Genomic DNA, 20,694 nt, shown 5'->3' with positions numbered 1-20,694 from the left:
GGATCTTTCCCAGGCTACTCATGCACAGTTCGTCAGTGCTCACAGATGAATGCTCTGGTCTGTCTCCTTTCGAGCCATCTCTACACCTTCCCCACAACTGACCTGGCTGATGGTTCCCTAGGATCTGACTGCCATGCCTCCCGCATGCCTTGTTTTGGACTGGTCTCATACATTCCCTCTCAAATCCTGTCTACCTTCAGACCTCAGCCTTGAAACACCCTCCTCTTGAGTTTTTCCCAATCTTCTGGGTCAAGGAGCCCGAAATCAGATTGAGGGTTTGTGCTGGTTACTTTGAAGTTAACCCAAACTGTCTCTCTTGTTGACAAACTTAAACTTAGGTACTTTCCTGAGGCTTTCGACTTCCTGTAGAAGGTGCCGCCTGCCCTTTAAAGCTGACTCCTCTTCATCACCTATCTGTGACAAATAAGCCCCCTCTGTTCTAACTTCTCTACCCAGCCGCCTCCCAGCACCAGAGATGGTGGATTTGTTGGGAGGAGAGAGGGTGGGAACCCCTAGCCCTAGCACGCACCTCCCCAAACCATAATCTCTACTGTAGCATGATTCTCCATGCTTCAAACAGAGGAAAGGTCTTCCTGATTCAGTTTACTCTGGTGGGGGAGATGTTAAGTTAAAATGAAATCTCGTTAAGTCTGGAGAAAAGTGGAGAGCAAGAAATGAAAGAGGATCTGGTTGGAGAGAATGTGGAAGGGAGCTTCCTGCGTTGTTTTCTCACTCTATCCCACTGCTCCCGATGTCTGTCTAGATCCCCCAACCATAGTTCTCCTCTTACAGGTTTCCAGAGAGAGGGCAGCTGTACGCTAAGACCCCATGCTCTGGGCCAGCAACTGGGTTCCAGCGCCGTGCTTCCTCCTAGTTGCCAGAGAGGGTGAATCTGAACGCAAATGCTAGAACTCCACCAGACCCACCCCTGCAGCTGTGAGCACCTGCTTACAGGGAGGCCTAAGGGGTTGGGGAAGTCTAGGAGCTAAATTTAGTCCCAAGGCTGCAACTTAAATTAGGGGGTATTTACCCTGGGGAAACTGGGAGGGGGAGGGGAGAGGAATCCTGACTCTCTACCAGACCCACCACTGCAGCTGTGAGCACCTGCTTGCAGAAAGGCCTAAGGGGTTGGGGAAGTCTAAGAGATAAATTTAGCCCAAAAGTTGCAATTTAAATTAGTGGGTATTTACCTTAGGGAAGCTGGGAGGGGGAGGGGAGAGGAATCCTGACCCAGCTGAACTTGTGAGAGCTCACAGTTCACCACAATCCCCTCTCCCAGCAAACACTCAGAAAGGAGGAGTCCTCAGCAATGTGCTGGCCTTTTGCATGTTTGGTCTCCCTTGTGCTTATCAAGTTTGTTCCTATCACCCACCCCCATCTCAACAGGGTGCAGTTCCTCTGAGTCCTTCCTTAAATTCCCCCCAGTGCACCAAACCTAGGGGCCCCTCCACCACATCTCCTGTCCTTGCACGGCAGCTTCCTCTCTCCCAAGTCCCTCCAGAGGGTTTCAGAGGTCAACAAGGAGGTGACTGGCCACACTACTCCCCTCTAGGAGGCCAGGAAAAGGGGTTGCTTGGGGTCATCAGGTTCCCCTTCCAGAGAACTTCCACATTGACCCCATACTGACCTCAGTGACCAGAGGAAAGAATCCTTAGGGGCTGCACTGAATCCTAGCTTTATAATGAGAGGAAAAAGGGTGCAAGCCCCCAGATGAGAGCCCACCTTCTGAGAAGTCAGAGGCTGGAGGCTGTGAGGGGCCAAGGAGCTAACAGAGGAGGTGCCAAAGTCGGGGAGCCCTGAGAGGGGCTGTGGCTGCATTCTCCAACTGCCATTGGTTCTCAGGCTCTGGCCAAACTCGAAACTTGCCCAGCAACAGCCCTGAGAGGCCTGCAGAGGGAGGGGGACTTCAGGGAAGTCAGCTGAGCTGGGCCCGCCCCAGCTCTCAGCTTCCAGGAATCGCTGGGAGGGCCCCAGCCTTGGCCACCACCTCCCTAGGCCTTAGGACTCTGCCTCAGCCTTCACTGGTGTCCCACTTCCCTGGTCCCCCACTTTGTCGGTTCCCCTTGTAGCTTCACCACAGAGGAACATGTCTGACACCTCTCTTGAAGCTGAGCCGACACTGGGACTGGGCTTTCCTTGTACCCCCTTTCCTCCTGCCCTGGGCTACGGTCAGTTCACTTTCTTTCCCCTCCATTCCCTTTTGCCTCCTTCCAAATTCTTCCTTCTCAGCCACTTTCAACCCAGGGACAGCCTGAGTTTCAAGGCAACAGTGTGATGAGACGGAGGCTGCTCGAGCAGGGAAATCCTGTCTCCTCAGCAGCTCTGGTGTCCTTCACAGGGTCCAGGTGTGCTCAGAAAACCGCTGTCACCAAGTTAAACTGTTTCTGCGGCACCTTAGTAATGGTCTTACTCAGCTGGACCTGTGGAGATGGGGGGGTGGGAAGGGGCTGCTGTCGCACTGCCCCCTTCCTGGGAAGGCTCAGCCTTAGGCCTCAGAATTGTAGGGGTCGGGGAGAGGAAATATATTATGGAAAAAGCTGTCCCTCTCACACCACCTCCAGCAAGTTATTTACCTAAAGAGTAGTCAGGAGAGGAGGAGGGAGGGGACGAGGTGAGACATCTCTGAGGAACGTGTCTTTGGCAGGACATCCAGTACTGCTTTGGCTCCTCCCTTAACCCCGCCCCAAGTCCCCTAGAGCCACGCCAGGCTCCTCCTCCTTCAGTCGTTTCTGCTGAGGACAGGATGGGGGCAGGAATCACCTCCCTTTCCCCCACCCCATGAAAAGCAGCAAACCAAGAGCTTAGGGAAATGGTATGGCAGAAAGCATGGGGGAGGCAGGAAGGCAGGGCCAAAGAAAGGGAACAGGAAAAAGGATCCCCCAAAAGCCACCTGCCTTTCAGGTCACCCGGAAATTGAAAGGAGTGCTACTAGATTCCAAGAGACTTTACAGAAAGACTCAGCCCACCATAGGCCATGCATTTTTTCCGCCTCAGCTCTAGATCCAAACTCCCAACTCCAGACCAAAATTGGGAGAATTTGGTGACCTCTAGTGGTCAATGACCAATCTGCAGAGCCTGGGGTTGGCCAGGCTCCTCTCCCTCGGACTAAGGCTCTTTTTTTTTTTCTCCCAGCCTTTCTCAAAGGGAAAACCAAAGCTCTTGACCTCAGGTGATCTGGGCTCTAAGTGCTGTTCCCCTTCCCACCCCACATTCTGACCTCACAGTGCTTATAGAGGCCCATGTGGCTGGGTTCCCATGAGGACAATGAAGAGCGGGTTTCGGGTTTCTCATTTGTCATGATCGTCTTTAATAAAAATAAATTAGTTCTGGGGTGGCAACCATTTTGAGGAGGTGGGGAGTAGGGCCAGGGGCCAGGGGGTCCTATGCTGACGTTTTTTCCACCCTCTGCCCAGCTGGTCCCTGCTCTGGCAGGCAGTCGCTCTTCCTGGGGTAAGGCAGGATGGGCAGTGGCCGACCCCCATCCCTAGCTAAGTAGGAAGACAGCGATAGAGAGACTAGGTAAAGAGAGAAGGGGTCAGAGACAAAAGGGTGGTTTAGAAGATGTGAGGCCTGAACATGAGAAATGAAGTTTGGGCACAAAATTGGAGTTGATTTATCAAGCAGAATCCAATGGATAGTTAAAAAAAAAAAAAAAGAAGAAAAAATTGGCGTTGATGGGCAGACCACACTCTAAGTAGTTTGAATTAGCAAAGAACTGCAACTTGCTTTCCTCCCAGCCTAAAAAAGTCTCAGAGAAACAGGTATTGTACTCTCCCCATTCCTTCTCAGTCTGTGTAATTTGTTTTTGAAAAGTGATACGCATGTATGAGCACGTGCACACGCACACACACACACACACACACACACACACACATCCATGCAGGCCCAGATCACATCCCGGGGCATATGTGCACACACACCAGCACAGCACCACACAGACCCAACCACACGTCTTGACAGTCACTGTCCATCACCTTGCCACCTTCAGTCGCTCTGGAGGACATCCCTGGTGAGACTGGGACAGGCTGGAGAGCCAAGGGGCACAGAGCAGGCTGGTCGATGGGTGACCGATGGTGGCATGAGAAAACCATGGAGAGGGTCTCCTGGACCCATTTCAGGAGGGCTCCCGGGGAGACCGCTCCAGGACATGGGCGCAAGAGCGGCAACAGGTGACTGTGTAGTAGGGGTAGACGCAGAGCCGGGCCTGTACCACCAGGGGGCAATGTGGAGAGCTGTCCTTGCATTGATCATCTGGGGACAGAGGTCAGTGGGCACAAGACGGTCACCAAGATACATCCGTCTGGAGCTGTGCTGCCCACTCCCACTGGTCCTTTCTCATCTCCTCCCATATTTCAGCTAACTCCACTCTGTTAGGGGGTCGGGGGAGGGGGCTCTTTACCAGGGCGCTGGCTGCAGGGTTGGCTGTTACAGGGTCGTTTCCTGGAGGGTCGCAGGTGAGGAGGGCATCGGGTGCTGAGGGTCTGGTTGGCGCTCAGGCACTGGACCTCCCTTGTCTGCACTCCCCCCTGGCAGGAGCGAGAACACTGGGGAGACCCCGGCTATGATATCAGACCTTTGCTGTGCCCCGGGCTTCTCCTTAAACCCAGGCCACTCCCTCCCTCCCAGAAAGGTTGGGGGGACTCTACTGGGACATTATGAAATCCCAAATGCGGAGGGCCCACCTGTCCTCCAAGTCCACGAGAACTGGGACAATGTTAAATCTCAGCGAGGCTTGTTCTGGGGCACAGAGAGACTTGGAGGGGGTGCAGTGGGAGGAGCCCCCCTTCCCTGGAGGCCCAGGCCGAGCAGGGCAAGGGAGCCAGGCACTCACCGGACTCCAGGGTGTGGCAAACCATCGGTCCTGGCAGGCCTGCCCCTGACAGGGCTGCAGGGCAGGGGGCCTGGGCAGGTGGGAACAGTTGCTAGGAGAAGTCACGTTGAACTCAGTCCCCAGTTTGGACACACAGATGATGTCTCTACGCTGTGTGCCAGAGCCACATTCTGAGGAGCACTGATGTAGGGGAAGGGGAGGGCATTTGAGGGGAAGGGAGAACAGAGATTGCTCCCAAGTGCCCACACGAATCCCACGTGGACTGACCCCTTCTGCCCACTCCCAGGCTCTCCGCTCACCTCACCCCAGGGCCCCGTGTACCAGCACCACGTGATCTCACAGGGCCCCAGGCTGCAGGCTCGCATGTCGGGGGGGCGGCTTCCTTGTGGACAGCTCTGCTCACTGGTTCCTGCTCCTACCTCCTCCTGGCCCTGCCCGAGGGCCTCCCCACTCCCGAGGCAGACCACAGACCGTCTCTGGATCCCCGTCCCACACTCGGCTGAGCACTGTTGAGAAGGGAGGCTGCTGGAGACTGGACTAGGAGGGGGCTTAGGGATGGAAGCGTCCTCGGTCCTGAGCCTTGAGTTAGGGAATGTCCTGGGGTACCAGATAGGTCCGGGGAATCTTGTCAGGGGTCCAGGAACCTCATGTTTTTCTCACTTATCTCTGAGTTCCCAGGGTCAAGCACATAGTAGGTGCTTGCTCAGTCAAAGTTTATTGAGCTGTGTTGGAAAGGCTGAGAGGGTGTCCTGGGTGTGGTCACCAGGGACAAGGGACTTGGCTAGGGGGTGTGAGGCCCACCTTGGAGCTCCAGTCGCTGTGGAACCAGGCGGTGGTGCAGGGCCCCATGTCACAGGCCTCTCTGCTGGGGGGTTTCGGGGGGCCCGAAGCGCACTCTTGCTCACTCACTTTGTCACCGTTGTTCCCAACACAGCGAACTTGACGGCTCCTCTGGCCGCGCCCGCACCTCACGGAGCACTGAGGGGAGAGGGGAATCTGGGCCATCTCACCCCGCCTTCCGCTCTGTGGCTTTTGACCCAGCGTCAGCCTTTGAGCCCCAGCTCAGCTGCTGCTTGGCTTTACGGCTGAGGAGGCTGAGCATGGGCTCTGGGCCTCCGGCCACTGGGTCAGTCTCTTATCTGACTTATATAGGGGTTCCACGTGAGACCCTGTTCGTAAGAAGTTTCTGCTGGTGAGAAAGAAGTTGGAAAAACCACCGCTCTAGTTCACAGGTGCCCACTACTCCAGGATCCTCCATGCCCCCTGACAGCCTCCTCGCCGGCCCACTCACCTGGCTCCAGGGGGAGCCAACCTCCCAATGGCCACAGAGCCGCAGCTGACAAGGCTGGGTGATGTTGGGCCGGGGGAGGTGTCCACAGCGTTCCAGAGGTACCGAGGAGCCACCCGCCCCAAACTCCTGCCGGCAGAGCAGCTGGCGGTGCTGGGTGCCAGGGCCACAGGAGCGACTGCAGGACGTCCACTCGCCAGCCTCCCAGCTGTAGCACGGGCAGGGCAGGGCAGGGCAGGGCAGAGACACAGGTGAGATGTATGGGGGTGCCGCGGCAGGGGAGAAGGAAGACACCCTGGGTGTGGGGCCCCTCAGAGAAGCACATGGAGTCTCGGTTCCTTGTGGGAGCTCAGGCTGCTCTATGGAATGTCAGCCTTCATTTATTTACTTTTTTTGAGACAGGGTCTCCCTCTGTTGCTTGGGCTAGAGTGCAGTGGTGTCATCATAGCTCACCACAACCTCAGACTCCTCCTGGGCTCAAGTGATCCTCCTGCCTCAGCCTCCCAAATAGCTGGGACTGCAGGCTCATGCCACCACCACTGATCCAGGCTCATGGTTTCCATTTTTTTGTAGATAACAGGGTCTCATGCTTGCTCAGGCTCGTCTTGAACTCCTGGCCTCAAGCCATTCTTCTGCCTCAACCTACCAAAGTGCTAGGATTACAGGCATGAGCCACCATACCCAGCCTCCCTTTCTAATCTAATGTTATCTCTCTGCAGCCAGAAGATGCCGTGTTGAGTGCAGAGTCCAGGTAAGATCCGGTGGGCAGTGTGAGCATGTTTGCCCCAGGGACAATTGCTGTTTTTCTGGTACCCTAACCTTCCCTGCGGGCTGTACTCACTATGGGGGGCACGGGGAGCCGTGGCAGGGCTCTGGGGAGGCTGGGGGCCTGGCGCCCACAGCACAGCTGCCTTCATCCAGTTCCTCTCCTGACTCACGAGAAATGCAGAGGAAAATGGGGCGCCAAACACCTGAAGGGGATGAGAGGGCAGCCAGGAAAGTCAGGATGGCTCAGAGCCCAGTTTCAACAGGGTCCCAGACACAGGGTCAAGGTGTGGACCCATGATCCAAGATATGGGATCACAAGCGTCGGGTTGGGGATTTGGGCTGAGGGTGCCAGGAAAGCAGGCGTGAGGTCTCACCTTTCCCACAGGATGCTGAGCACTGAGAGTGTCCCACTCGTTTCCAGTATCCAGCTGGAGACCCCAGGGGTGCCCTGGGGTGTGGCGGGGCAGGCATCTGGGGGATCCGCACCTGACGCTGGAGGGTTCCTGGGGTCCGGGCTGGGCGGGGCGCAGAAGCAGGTGGGGGCTCCACCCTCAGAATCTCTGTGCAGGGGAGCCCAGTGGGCAAATTATTTAGCTCCCCACTGCCTCGGAGCTCCCCTTGCAGCCTCTGCCTCCTTCCAGGTCTAGGGATCAGAGTCTTACCAGGCTGAAGTTGGGGGATGGGGGACTCTGGGGTGGGGCTCTCAAGGACTGGAGGAGATGAAGAGATGACATATTCATAAAAAACGCCTGGGTTTTCCTCCTGAAAGATCATCTGGGGAGAAGAGAAGGTGGTGAATGTTTGGGGGTGGCAAGAGGAACATGCCACCAGCCCTCTTTCCCATCGTGACACCCCAGCTCTGCCCTAAGAGTCCTCTCTCCCTAGCAGCGCAGCTGCCCCAGGCCTCAGGCTCACATAGACATCCACAGGCTGGGTCGTGGGGCCTTCAGCTGACAGATTCTCCCCCTTGCCCTCCTCCCGAGGAGGACGGTTGTATCTGAAGACAGTCCCGCCGGCTGTGTAGGACCCAGGGGGATCCACAGCCCAGTTCCCATTGATGATGGACTGGCCCCCAGGCCCTCGAAGTGCTGCAGGTGGGAGATGGGAGATCAGGAAATTCAAGGTTAGTAATACCTTCCGCCTCTCCCACCACTTCCTTAAGCTATAGAAGCTCCCACCCTAAGATACCCCAAGTCCTCTCAGCTTCCTCACGGCCTCCACAAGGGGAAGGGGAAGTAGAAGGCCTTTTCCCAGTTTGGTTCACTGTGCTGAATGGGGGCTTGGGGGGCCAGGGCAGAACAGAGAGGCCAGGAATGGACAGGAAGCAGCCGGGCACTCACCAAGGTAATTGGAGCTGGGCCGAAGCTGGGCAATCTGGAGCCGGGAGGCCCCGGCAGGAATCCTCAGGATCTTCTGATAGCCCAGAGGGCCCCCTCGGTCAGTGAGGTTCCCCGAAACAAGGCGACAGGTAGAATCATCACCCCCGCAGACTCCACAGCCATCCGGACGCCTGCCAGAGCCAAGGATCCCATCACAGCCGGGGTTCTGGAGAGAGTGAGGTGAGGCAGGGGCCACGGGAAGCCAGACACCACCTCACACCCCACCCTGGTCCACTTGGGACCCGCAGCTCACCACCTGTCTTGCTCTTTGTGCTACAAGTGACAGTGTGTTTCTTTGTCAACCCCACCACCTCCAGCCAGTCTCAGGGACGCGTGTATGTGCCTGTTAGGACCCTTTTGCAGTTCACCTCTGGGCTTCGCTCAGCCCAGCTTGGCAGGTGAGAATTTTTCCTTGGCAATCTCAGTCTGTTTGGTGTTTTGTTGTAATGAGGAATGAGACTGCGTGTGTGCGCGTGTGCGCATGCGTGTGCGTCCGTCCTCCCTCACCAGACAGCGTCCAGCCACACAGATGTCTGGGCCTCCAGGCTGACACGGGGTCCCATCCCGGACCTTTTCAGTGTGACGGACATAGAAGCGGAAGCCACGGGGACGGCAGTTCAGTTCACAGCGTTGGGAGCCCTGAACTAAGGGACAGGGTAAAAGGGCGGTTAGTTGGGGCCCCAGGTGGGAGGTGCAGTGGCCCCAGGGAGGGCCCCAGGGAGGTTAAGCAAGGCCCCAGGGCCTGACAGCTGCTTTGCTTATATTAGCTATGGGGCATCCTGAGGTTGCCCAGGTCACTGTGTATGAAGTGAACATGACAATTCCACACGGGGTTCTGAACTGACAGAGAAGAGATCCTTTGTGCCTACGCTTATGTGATTTCAGAGCTCATAAGAGCTGGTCTTGCTGTCAAGTTGTCAGGGGCCTAAAATCAGGTGGATGGCAACTTTGGAGCAATTGATACGACAGAACCCAGGATCCATGGCACAACCCCACCCTGTGTCACCACTGGACAGGATCTCTCCAACCATGGCCCTCTTATGTAACATTTACCCCACCTCTGGGGTGGACTTCTTCCTGAGGAATCCAGACAAAGGGACCTCTGGACACCTTCCCCTCCCAGTCTGACCATCCACCCCCATCCGACAGCTAAAGGCCCTGTCTGGATGGCCCTCCCCTTTCCAGGCCTGTGCTAAGTCTCTTCACCTCAGCCCTCGGGATGACAAAGGAGGCCTGACATAGAGGAGAAACAGAAGGGCCTACACGGAGGAATAGGGGGGCTGTAAATCTTTCAGGGCCAGGAGTGAGCAAGTATCTCCCTCTCCCCTCCATCCCCAAGCCTGAGCCACCCCTGCCCAGGGGCTGGGCTAAAAACCTCACCTTCGGTGAAGGGCTCCCACTGGTATAGCTGGCCCATGAATTCCTGGGAGTCGAAGGCTGCGCACTGCAGGGCCCGGGGGTCTGGCTGCTCAGGGGGGCAGGGCTGAAGTGGGGGGTACAAAGGAGTCAGCTCTGGGAGGAAATGGGGGTGTGGGTCAGGGCTGAATCTGGGGAGCAAGGTGGAGGGTCAGGTCCGTGGAAGAGCTCTGAGGCCCCTACCCTGAGGAGGTCAGATGCCAAGGCCCTTCTCCCTCAGGTCCAGATCAGACAAGCTGAGGACCCAGACTCAGTGTCAGGGAAGCAGAATTGGAAGTCTGGGTGGGGGAGAGGTGGTCCAGGAAAGAACTCACCGCTTGGCTACAGGCTCTCAGCTGCTCACTCTCCCCAGAACATCTTGGGACAGGGCTACTGGGAGCAAAGAGGCTCCAGAGGGAGCCGGAGTGGGGGCCAGCACTCAGCAGAGGCAGCCAGCCCTCTGGGTGGTGAGGGGCAGACTCCACGGGCCTGTGAAGATTCCCCCCAGGTCTCCAATGCCCCTGGCTCTGCTGGCCTCGGCGCCAGGGGACAGAAGGGAAAGGATCAGGGTGTCTTCCTGCTCCCCGGGAACCAGCCCAACCCTGAGAACTTGGCATTCTTGGCTGAGGGGACACGTGGAAAAAGCCACTTTCTCCTAAGGAGGGGGTGGGTGAGGGGGGCCCTGTGCCAGAGGCCTGGTCTCCAGGGTGGGGCTGTGGGAGGGCAGGCCTGGTTCTGGGGGGCAGCTCTGTCTGAGCAGTTTCAGGGCTTAGGGGTTCTGCTGGGGGTGGTAGAGTGTGGGCAGACAATTCTGTGGGAGGGAGCTGAGTTTGGGGGCTGTGGTTTGCAGAGGATGGCTCTGCGTTTGGAGTCAGGGATGGAAGAGGCTCCTCCCCTCCAGAAGAGGTCTGGGAGAGCTCAGATCTGGGGGGCCTCCGGGGATGCCTGCGGTTCCGATGCAGTGGCAATGCAAAGGGCACTCTTCCATAACCGAACATCCCTGGCTTGATGGGGTCTCGAACCCGGGACCTGGGAAGGTATTGCAGACATGTGGTCACAGCTCTGGACATCCCTGGCCCTGTCTCCCCAGTCTACTTCCGGGCACCAAAGATAAGCCTCCCTAAGCCATGTGTCCTTTGCTCCCTTTTCCCGCATACCGAGTCCCGCCCCCTGCCGAAGGCCCTCCTCTTCCCTCAAAGCCTCACCTCCTGGCCCCTGCAGCCTCCTGAGTCTCCTCTCGTCCGGCTTGGGAAGCAGGACCTCGAAATGGGCCACCCCTTCCCCGAGGCTGTGGCCGGTACAGGGGGAGGGTTTCTCGTCTGGGGCCCTGACCCCGCGGAGGGAGGGCATCTGGGTGTCTTGGGGGCCGGGCAGGCAGGGGCAGGCCCGGGTGGAGCTGAGCCGTAGGGAGCTGACATGTCCGGCTCCTGCGCTGCACCCCTACCCCACAGGGCTGGGAGCAAGAGGCCCACTGGTCCCAAGGTCCCCAGACACCCTCAGGGCTGTGGCTCTCCTCTGTGGGTGTCTGAAGTGTGTGTCCAGAGAACACCTATATAGAGAAAAAGGTCAGACATAATTAGCATAATTTCAGAGGGCACCATACAGAGTATGTGTCCGGTGCAAGGCTCAAGGAGTCGTTACTGGCCCAGGGCCACATTCGGTAGTAGAGGCAGGACTAGAACTCAGCCTCAGGAGGAGTCAGGGAGGCTGGATGGGCGAGTGTGAGTGGAAGGAGGCCGTGGGAAGTGGAGGCGTGGCCTGGGGAGGTGGGTGGGAGATTGGGGAGAGGAAAGGACCACAGGCAGGCACCAGCTCTCACCTCCTGATCCAGGCAGAGCTGAGGGAAGGACAGAAGCAGCATCAAACACAGCCGGGGCCTGCAAGCCAAAGGCAGGAGGGTGACGTCAGACTGGAGCCAGAGGAGGTGTTGCGACACCGCCCCCTCCCCCAGCAGGCGCCCCACTTCCTGACTGCCAACTTCTCAGAAATTAGAAGTTGCTCACCACTTCCCCTGCCCCTCCCAGTGGTCCCCTTTCCCTCACTTTCAAGGACAGAGCCATCCCTCCACCCCGAGGTGCCCCTCTTACCTGCCAGCCCACTTCTCCATCGCTCCTCCCCTGATTGCCCCAGGGCAAGGGAGGAGGGGACTGGACGCAAACTCTACTCAGGCATCTGGGCTAGGAGGGGTGCACTCTGCAGAGACAGAAGCCTGAGGGTTACCTCTCTAGTCTCCAGAAAGCTCACAGCTGAGAGGGATGACTCCTCAGTGGACCTCTCAGAGAGGATGGAGGGGTGGGGGAGACCGGCCCGCCCCTTCGTGAGCCTAAGGGTGGGAGCAGGAAGGAATGGTGCCTTCGTTCATCTGCAGAGGGTACAGGGTGGGTCTGACCTCAGCTCCTCCCTGAGTCCCACCTAGGGGCTGCTTCTGGGCCAGGTCAGCACACACAGGCAGGCTCTGTCTTAGGATGGTTTCATCCAGCTCCCACTCTTGCCCTCCCAGAGGTACCTAGAAAGTTGAGGAGGGAGACTTGGGTCAGAATATGCCAGACACCTCATCTGAGGAGCTGACAAAAAGCCCCTTGGGTTTTCCAGAAACAAGACCTTTCCCCAACCATCTCTGCTGCCTACCTGCCTCCCAGCTTTTTCCTCCCTTCTTAGCTAAGCTCCTTAGGGAACAGTCAGGCACATCGCTGCCTGCCTCAGACACTTTTTGGCCAAGGGATAAACTAAGCGGGTTGATGGTTTAATTTCTAGAAAAGAAACAGGCGATTTACACCCCCACCCCTCCCGTGGGTGCCAGCATCCGGCATTGGTTCAATGAGGGCTTGTTTCCTGCGCAGCTATAAGGGCTGGGGGAATGTGGGAAGGAGAGGAGCCGCCCTTGCTCCCCATCACAGGCCTCTCATTCTGGAGAGCCAGCCAGTCCATCCTGAAGTCTAGCTTTGAACACCGGGGGAGCGTGGCTTGCAACCCTACCCTGGCCTCAAAGCCTGACTCTCTCCACCCACCCACCCACCTCCAGCCCCTTCCTTCTCACTTTGAGCCCTTCCCACCCCCACTCCTCAACCTCCTCTTACTTCTGCTTTCCAGGAAAAAAAGAACTGTTTCTGTTGGATCTGAAAGGCACCCAGGAGAGGAATCCAAGGAGCCGTTGTTGCCGAGGTGGGCCAGCTCAGGGGCAGGAAAATGACAGAGGGAAGGGTAGGAATGTGCTTGGGGGTAGCAACATGCAGCCCCACTCCCCGCCCTGAGACCCCAGGGCTTGGGAAGTTAAGGGAGGGATCAGAGAGGCTGAGCCAGAATGGGCAGGGTCACTCTGGCTGCTTGGGGAGGGGGCTGGGCTGGCCACTGAGGTCAGCAGCACTGCCCTGACAGGGGTGGGGAAGCCAGAGTCTCCGGAGAAGGGCCCATGTTCCAACTTCAGCCCGCTGCCTGACTCTCTTACTTGTGGTTCAAGGAGGGGAGGAAGGGTGATGGTCACTGTCTGTGCCTTCTCTGATGCCCGGTCCCCTCTCCACTCCCTCTCTGCCTCTGCCGCTCTCTGCCACCCAGGTCTCTTCTTGCTGCCTCTCTCTGCGGGTCTACCCAGTACACATAATCCTGTCCTGGGCCGGGTTTGGCTCTGGCAGTTCCCTGGAGAAGTGAGGGGTGGGGGTGACGTGAGCTCCTGGGGCCCAGGCCAGGCCTGGCTCCCTCTCTGGAAAAGTCCCACCCCACCCTCCCCTGCACAGCTGGGCAGGGGGCCCATACCCCCTCCTCAGCAGAAACAGACACACATTTGTGCTTTTCACCCCTTTTCATGCCTCTCATCTGGTGTCTCTCCCTGCGGGCGTGAGGAAAGTGGAGGGCAGAAGTGGTCACTCTGGTGCCAGGCAGGCCCCGGGCTGGACAAACCTGGGCTCCTCCTGGCCACACCTCCCCGCGCTGGCCAGTGAGGATAAAGGGAACGACCTGCAGGGCTAACCCTTCTGCCCAGGAGGGACTCACCTCTGGGAAATGGGTCGCCGCGGGGAGGGCGGGGGACAGTATGTTTCTGGTTTCCGGTGGAGAGTCACTGTCCTGCGTCAGAATTCGTTGGTCCTCCTAGTGCCCTCCAGCCCTGGGTCCTGGAGGACCATCCCAACAGGTGTCTTTCTTTTCGATCAACCTCTTCCACCATCGGGCTTGAGCTGGATCAAGGGCACCCACTGCATCCCTCCCAGCAGCCCTGTCCCCCACCTGCGGGAGCGGGGATGGGGTGTCGGGGGTGCGCATCCTGCAGGAGCACCCGCCTAGAGGGGGAGGGCAGGAGGCGCCGGCGCGTGCAGGGAGGTCTTGAGTATGTTTTCCAACTTTACTATGTGACTTACTAGGAATTTTGGCTCCCTCCCCGCCCCGGGTGATGGGGCCAGAGTTCCAAGGGATCAGACCCCCTCCCCAGGAATTCTATCCCAGGGGCTGGAAGATCTTCCGAGGCAATCAGAGCCGGGCCGGGGTCGTGGCGGGGGCGCGACCGCGCAGCGCTGGGAGCGAGGGCAGTTTGGGCTCGCGGGATGGGTGGTCTAACGGGACGCGTGCGGAGGCGGCGGCTGGGGCCCGGGGTCCCGGGGGGGTGTTTCTACCTGCTCTGCGCGCCCCCGACGGCTGGTTAACCCTTCTGCGCCCGGGCGCTCTCTCGACGCAGCCTTGCTCCGCGGCGGCCACTCTGGCCCCTGAGCCGGGCTCCGGACACGGCCGCCTCCGGCCGCGACTCCGCCCTCGCGCCCCGCCCCCGCCAGCGCCCCACCCGCCCGCCACGCGCCCCTTGGCGGCCCCGGGGTGGGGACAGCCGACCCCACAGCCCCCGCCCGCCAGGGCCACCCACCCGGGGACTGCGGACCTCCGCAGCCCCTGCGCGGTGCGCGCCCCCGGGACGGCTAGAAGAAGAGAAGCCCAGACAGCCCCATCCAGGTTCCGAGGCAGCTGTCGCTCGCGGGCACTATTCCTGGGCCCCGCTGGAGCCTGTACCCTAGTGGCCTGGACAAGCCGCCGGGCCGAGGACGGAGATGGTCCTGAGCGACGCCACATCCGCGGTCACAGCCCTGGCCTCCGCGCAGCCTCCCCTGCAAGCCCAGTCACCCCTGCCTCTCCCACGTTGGGCAGTGAACCATGTGGTTCTGATTGCTGGGGACCTCTGTGGGCTTCAGTTTCTTCATCCATAAAATTTTACACTGGGGACTTAGTAGAAGGAAAGCGCACTGACTTATGAGTCACAGCGATCTGGATTTGAATCTCAACTCTAGCACTCGCCAGCTCTGTCTTCGAAGAATACTCCAACCTCTCCGTGCTGCAGTGTGCTAATCTGTGAAATGGGGCTAAATCTGACACACGATAGGCTTGGAGATGTCTGTTTACCCATTTCTATCTGGAAGAATGCACCCCAAACTCCATAGTGTTGGTAACATCTGGGGAGGGGTGCAGGGTTGGGGGAGGAATGAGAAAGGCTTTTGCTTTTTTCTCTCTGTGTTGATATGTTGTTTGAATTTGTTAACTGCAAATATTATCCATGTATTATTATGTTAAAAATAAATATATGTAAAATGGCTGGCACAGGATAGATAATAAATGATCACTATTTTTAAGTTTTTGTTCTCCATTTACTGGTGAGTTGCATTTTGTTGGTTCTACTCACTGTTTTAAAGCTGCCTTTTTTTTTTTGAAACAGAGTCTGTCTCTATTGTCAGGGCTAGAGTGCAGTGGTGTCATCATAGCGCACTGCAGCCTCAAACTCCTGGGCTCAAGCGATCCTCCTGCCTCAGTCTCCCAAAGTGTTGAGATTATAGGCGTGAGTCACCACACCTGGCCTCAATATGTATACCTTAAAACGAAAAAAATTTTTTTTTTTTTAGACAGGGTTTTGCTCTGTTGTCCAGGCTAGAGTGAGTACCATGGCGTCAGCCTAGCTCACAGCAACCTCAAACTCCTGAGCTTAACCAATCCTACTGCCTCAGCCTCCCAAGTAGCTGGGATTACAGGCATGCGCCACCATGCCTGGCTAATTTTTTCTATATATATATATTTTAGTTGGCCAGATCATTTCTTTCTATTTTTAGTAGAGACAGGGTCTCGCTCTTGCTCAGGGTGGTCTCGAACTCCTGACCTCGAGCGATCCACCCGCCTCGGCCTCCCAGAGTGCTAGGATTACAGGCGTGAGCCACCTTGCCCGGCCTAAACCAGAATATTTTATAACTTTTCCAAAAAACAAAACAGAAAAATAGAAGCTCTAGCAACATTGTCTGGCATCTCCACAAAATAATGGAGATCTTGGTGCCCCCACCTAATATTCCTTGGGTACCTTTTGCACTTGGTGTTGAGGATACAGTTGGAAGACAGTCTGTGGCCTCAAGGAATTGGGTCTAGTTAGGGACAGACGCTGCAGGTAATAGGGACCATGGGGAGGTTAATACTGGGCTCAGCAAAGGCAGATGTTGTCTCTAAAAAGATGATGGAGGCCAGGCGCGGTGGCTCATGCCTGTAATCCTAGCCCTCTGAGAGGCCGAGGCGGGTGGATCGCTCAAGGTCAAGAGTTCGAGACCAGCCTGAGCGAGACCTCATCTCTACTAAAAATAGAAATAAAAATTATCTGGACAACTAAAAATATATATAGAAAAAAAATTAGCTGGGCATGGTGGCACATGCCTGTAGTCCCAGCTACTCGGGAGGCTGAGGCAGTAGGATCGCTTAAGCCCAGGAGTTTGAGGTTGCTGTGAGCTAGGCTGACGCCACGGCACTCACTCTAGCCTGGGCAACAAAGTGAGACTCTGTCTCAAAAAAAATAAAAAATAAAAAAATAAATAAAAAGATGATGGATGTGAAAATATAAAATGCTTTTAAAATGTAAGAAATGTATCCTTATTTGAAGTTTAACATGCATACTTTTTCCTCAATAAATCCCTAAGTTGTTTTAGGACAAGGACGAATTATGTCACTTTGTATCATCTATTTTTTTTTCATATTTTGTATTTGTGTTTTCGTTTTTCATATGTGTAGAGTTACAAGAAATATTTGAATTGGAGTGTTTTAGAACAGACAAGTGAGTTCCAGGTGCCCAGGCCTGTCCTCTCAACATTTTCCCCACGGTGAGAGGCCCCGGGGCAGGGAGGGAAGCTGGCTGAGGACACCTGAGACCTCTGTATTTTGTGGGGATGCAGGGCAATATTGCTAGAATTTCTATTTTTGTGGGTTTTTTTTTTCCCAAGAGAATTTATAAAATACCCTGGTTTTAAAACATTGAGAAGTCACTGGGAAAAAAACTTTAAAACATGTAGTACCCCACAAAACATGCCTGTGGGTCGGATTTACCTGCAAGCCTCCAGTTGGTGCCTCTCCTTAAAACATCCTCTGTCCCAGTCCTGTGTTCCTAAATAGCTTGGGAAGATAATGAGTTAATGCCCCCCCTCCCAAGAGGGGTGGTTTATCTCAGGACTCTGGGTGACACACAGTCCTAACCCAGAGGTATATTTATAGTGCTGAATTTGGAGAGGAAGCCCCTTTGCCCAGCCCTCAGAGTACGGTGCAGATGATGCGATGCCCAGCCTTTGCGGGCGGAGAAAGGTATTTTGGGCCAGGGACTGTTCAGAGCTGGCCCCGGTGCACCCCATCAGCATCCACTTATCTACACAGAGGCAAGCTGCAGGACAGGAAGGCCGGCAGAGGACAGGAGAGTGGGAGGAGAGCCTGGGAGGAGGGAAAAGATCTGCCTTTGACATTTGTAACTGCTGAGAACTGAAGGTCAGAAATAGTCCTTTCCATTAAGAAATGGCTGCAGACCAAAACGCTCACGAGATTTACCGCAGCTGTCACCTCCCATGGCACGGTGGTCTGAAAATACTGTACAAAGAAAAGAATCTCCTGTGCCTCAGAAATTTGTGAAGTACCAGATTAAACTTGTGCACACTGTCTCGAGGATAAGATAAAAAGAAGTTTAAAAAATATATATTATGTAATAAGTAGATGTTCACCCAAAAGTATCTCTAGGGATAGGACAGATAAAGGACAAAGGGGAGGGGCAGACTGAGTACTGGTCTGGCTTTGAGCTCAACATAGTGATTTAATAATAATACCGTGGCTAACACGTATGTAACACTTGCTCTGTGCCCGGACCGTTGTAAGGGCTTTGCACACATTACCTCACCCTGTCCTCATTGTAACTCTGCGAGGTGGGGACTGTTAGACCATTTACAGCTTTGCAAACAAAGACACAAACACAAATCCAGTAATTTGCTGCAAATCTCTAATTCTAATTTAGGCACTGTTATCTGTATACATTGTGTGCAAGTGAAATTTTTGAGGAATTTTGCCGTTTATTTAATTTTTTTTTCTGGCAGCAGAATAAGGAAGTTTTATTTATGTTGAATTAAATAACATGTTAAACTAATGTCTCATGTGAGACATTGTCCCTCTTCCAAGATAGTGCTGATGCTAATACCAGCATGTACAGGTGGGGCCCAGAAACTAATGTGAAACTCTCTTTGGGTTTGTGGTCACAGCAACCATTTTCAGAAAGCCTGGTGTTTGCTTTTCTGCCTCTCAGAATCATGGTTTGCTCAACTCCTTTGTTCCAAAAGAGACACTCCATTCCCAATCGCTGCACGCCAGGCTGGTCTCCAGGCATTGACTCCGTGTCCTGTCACGCTGTCTCACGCTCTCTGTCTCACTGAAGCTGCTCTTCTGACCACTCGTCTGTGGCTTGGCTCAGTTACCCTCTCCCCACAGCCGTGATGAGAACAGCCTGTTGTCCTCTACCAGGAACCTGACAAGACCACCTCGCCGTGTTCACTCACCTTTGTATCCACCACTGCACCTCGCACATAGTAGGCATTTAATAAATACTCATGGGATGAGCCCATGAACAAGAAGTGATAAGCACTCAGCTCTGGCCTCATTCCAGCACATTCTGGTTGTTGTCTTGCTCCATCATGGCTGAGCTGGCTCTCAGGTGATGAAATAATGAAGAAACAGGATATGACCCATTTGGTAAGACAAGGACCAAGACATGGATGTGACATTTAGGTTGGTCTTTAATCACTGCTTTGGGCCAGGCACAGTGGCTCATGCTTGTAATCCTAACACTCCGGGAGGCTGAGGCGGGAGGATCTCCTTAGCTCAGGAGTTCGAGGCCAGCCTGAGCAAGTGCGAGACCCCATCTCTACTGAAAATAGAAAAAAAATTAGCTGGGTGTGGTGGCACATGCCTGTAGTCCCAGCTACTGGGGAGGCTGAGGCAGGAGGATCACTTGAGCCCAGGAGTTTGAGGTTGCTGTGAACTAGGCTGATGTCACGGTGCTCTATCTAGCCTATCTAGCCTGGGCAACAGCATGAGACTTTGTCTCAAAAAACAAAACAAAACAAAAAACAAAATCGCTGCTCTGTAGACTTTAAATTTGGTCAGAAATTCCCAAAGCCAGAATTCTTCATTCGATTTTCCTATTTCAATCTGCCAGTGAGTGCATCTCAGGCAGGTCCTGGGCTCCTCAGTGACAGACCTTGCCTCAGTACTGCCCTGAGCCATGAGTCTGTCTGTTGATTGATGTTCACAGAACAGGAAATGATCAGTAAGTGTTTATAGAATTGAATGGATTGATCCAACATGACCTTGCCAGCCATTAGGTTTACAGAATCATGAGTGCTCCGACAACTATGTTAAGTGGTTTGAACTCATGTGCACATCGTCCTACACGTGCTGGGGAAGCATGGCCATAAATGCGCTAGAGCCTCTGGATTAGGCCTCTAGAATGTTTGAGGATGTTCATTGTCTACTGAGTTGAGAAGGTTTCTCAGAGGATAGTCTTCATCTGTTATGGTCTTGACATAACTGTTCCACACATTTAATGAAATGGTACCTATCACCAGGGATGGGGAACAATTAACCAGGACCCTTCCCTCTGACACAAGCTGCTACTCAGCCCTGCCCTTAGGATCTTAGGGGACATTTCAAAGTAGCCATCCTCCCTCATGTCTGCCAGGCCTGGGGAGTCCACGGTGGAACATGCTGTGCTGCAAGGTCGAGATACAGTGCTGGCTGCGGAGACCAGGTGTGGGAGAAGCAGCACTGACCTGAACTCAGGTCCCCGCTGTGCCGTTTGGGAGCTGTGTGACCTTGGGCATGCCAAGCTTCAGCTTTGCCACCTATAAAATTAGAGTAACAACGGTACCCAGCCTCTCTGCTTCAGAGGTTATCGTAAAATCCAAAATAAAAATGATAGAATGTGTGTGAAAACTGTGGTATCATATGCAAAAATAAGAGTTATTATTTTGTTTAGAGACAAGGTCTCATTCTATTGCCCAGGCTGGAGTGCAGGGGCCTCATCATAGCTCACTGCAGCCTGGAACTCCTGGGCTTAAGCGACCCTATCACCTCAGCCTCCTGAGTGGCTGGGACTGCAGGTGCGTGCCACAGTGCCTGGCTAATCTTTTTAAAGTTTGTTATTTTTTTTTTTTGAGACAGCGTCTCGCTCTGTCGCCCAGGATGGAGTGCAGTGGCGTCATCATAGCTCACTGCAACCTCCAACTCCTCGGCTCAAGAGATCCTTCTGCCTCAGCCTCCCATAAAAATGTTTTTAGAGATGGGTTCTTGCTACATTGCCCAGGCTGGTGGCAAGCAATCTGCCCACCTCAGCCTCTCGAGTAGCTGGGACAACAGCCGCACACCCTAGGCCCGGCACAGAGTTATTGTTCCTGATGTGGTTCAAAATTATGGTTTAGTTGATGTGCCACATAGAACAGGACTCTGCCTTAGATGGAGACTTAAAGCTTCCCCATTGTGAGGCCCAGAATTCTTTGCCGAGGATGCTGTCAGAGTCCAGCAAGACTCTGGTCAGGATTTGCTAGGGACAGAGAGTATGTTAACGTGTTTTCACAGCAGGTTGACGGTAATGACTCAGCCTCTGTGCCAGGGATTGGGGAAAAAAGGATGTTGCTATCTCGGCAGACCCTGTCTTCTTCCCTGAGAATTCTGGCAGCAGAGAAGCCACCAGGACTGAGTTCTGTGATGTCTTCCCATCTTGGCAGGCTCCT

At 55.0% G+C, this 20,694-nt stretch overlaps 1 protein-coding gene and 1 pseudogene across 1 annotated transcript; both read right to left on the bottom strand.

Moving 5' to 3' along the window:
- Window positions 1-3,276: 3,276 nt before the first annotated feature.
- On the bottom strand, window positions 3,277-13,735 carry ADAMTSL4 (ADAMTS like 4). The gene is made up of 19 exons (XM_045544930.1): window positions 13,649-13,735; window positions 12,074-12,167; window positions 11,749-11,854; window positions 11,481-11,538; window positions 10,867-11,210; window positions 9,997-10,690; window positions 9,647-9,749; window positions 8,774-8,910; window positions 8,228-8,432; window positions 7,803-7,975; window positions 7,550-7,661; window positions 7,262-7,447; window positions 6,961-7,090; window positions 6,123-6,327; window positions 5,633-5,809; window positions 5,131-5,337; window positions 4,832-5,011; window positions 4,400-4,544; window positions 3,277-4,251 (listed from the first exon to the last, which is right to left on the bottom strand). Exons 3-19 carry the CDS (start codon window positions 11,766-11,768, stop codon window positions 4,115-4,117), a joined length of 3,213 nt encoding a protein of 1,070 aa, XP_045400886.1. The 5' UTR covers window positions 11,769-11,854; window positions 12,074-12,167; window positions 13,649-13,735; the 3' UTR covers window positions 3,277-4,114.
- On the bottom strand, window positions 12,418-13,653 carry LOC123633931 (annotated as a pseudogene).
- Window positions 13,736-20,694: the final 6,959 nt, after the last annotated feature.

This window comes from Lemur catta, chromosome 3 (genome assembly GCF_020740605.2).
Source record: "Lemur catta isolate mLemCat1 chromosome 3, mLemCat1.pri, whole genome shotgun sequence".
Lineage (NCBI taxonomy): Eukaryota > Metazoa > Chordata > Mammalia > Primates > Lemuridae > Lemur > Lemur catta.
Note: the sequence above shows the minus strand (reverse complement) of the source record. Positions and strands in the feature narration are given on the sequence as shown.

What these genes read in the sequence shown, in the direction of transcription:
- ADAMTSL4 (XM_045544930.1), bottom strand. Translation starts at nt 11,768, where the DNA reads ATGGAGAAGTGGGCTGGCAG. An exon ending in CCCAGCCTGTGGATGTCTAT is followed by an intron (nt 7,662 to 7,802) that starts GTGAGCCTGAGG and finishes TCTTCTCCCCAG; the next exon opens with ATGATCTTTCAGGAGGAAAA. An exon ending in CATCCCCCAACTTCAGCCTG is followed by an intron (nt 7,448 to 7,549) that starts GTAAGACTCTGA and finishes TCCCCTGCACAG; the next exon opens with AGATTCTGAGGGTGGAGCCC.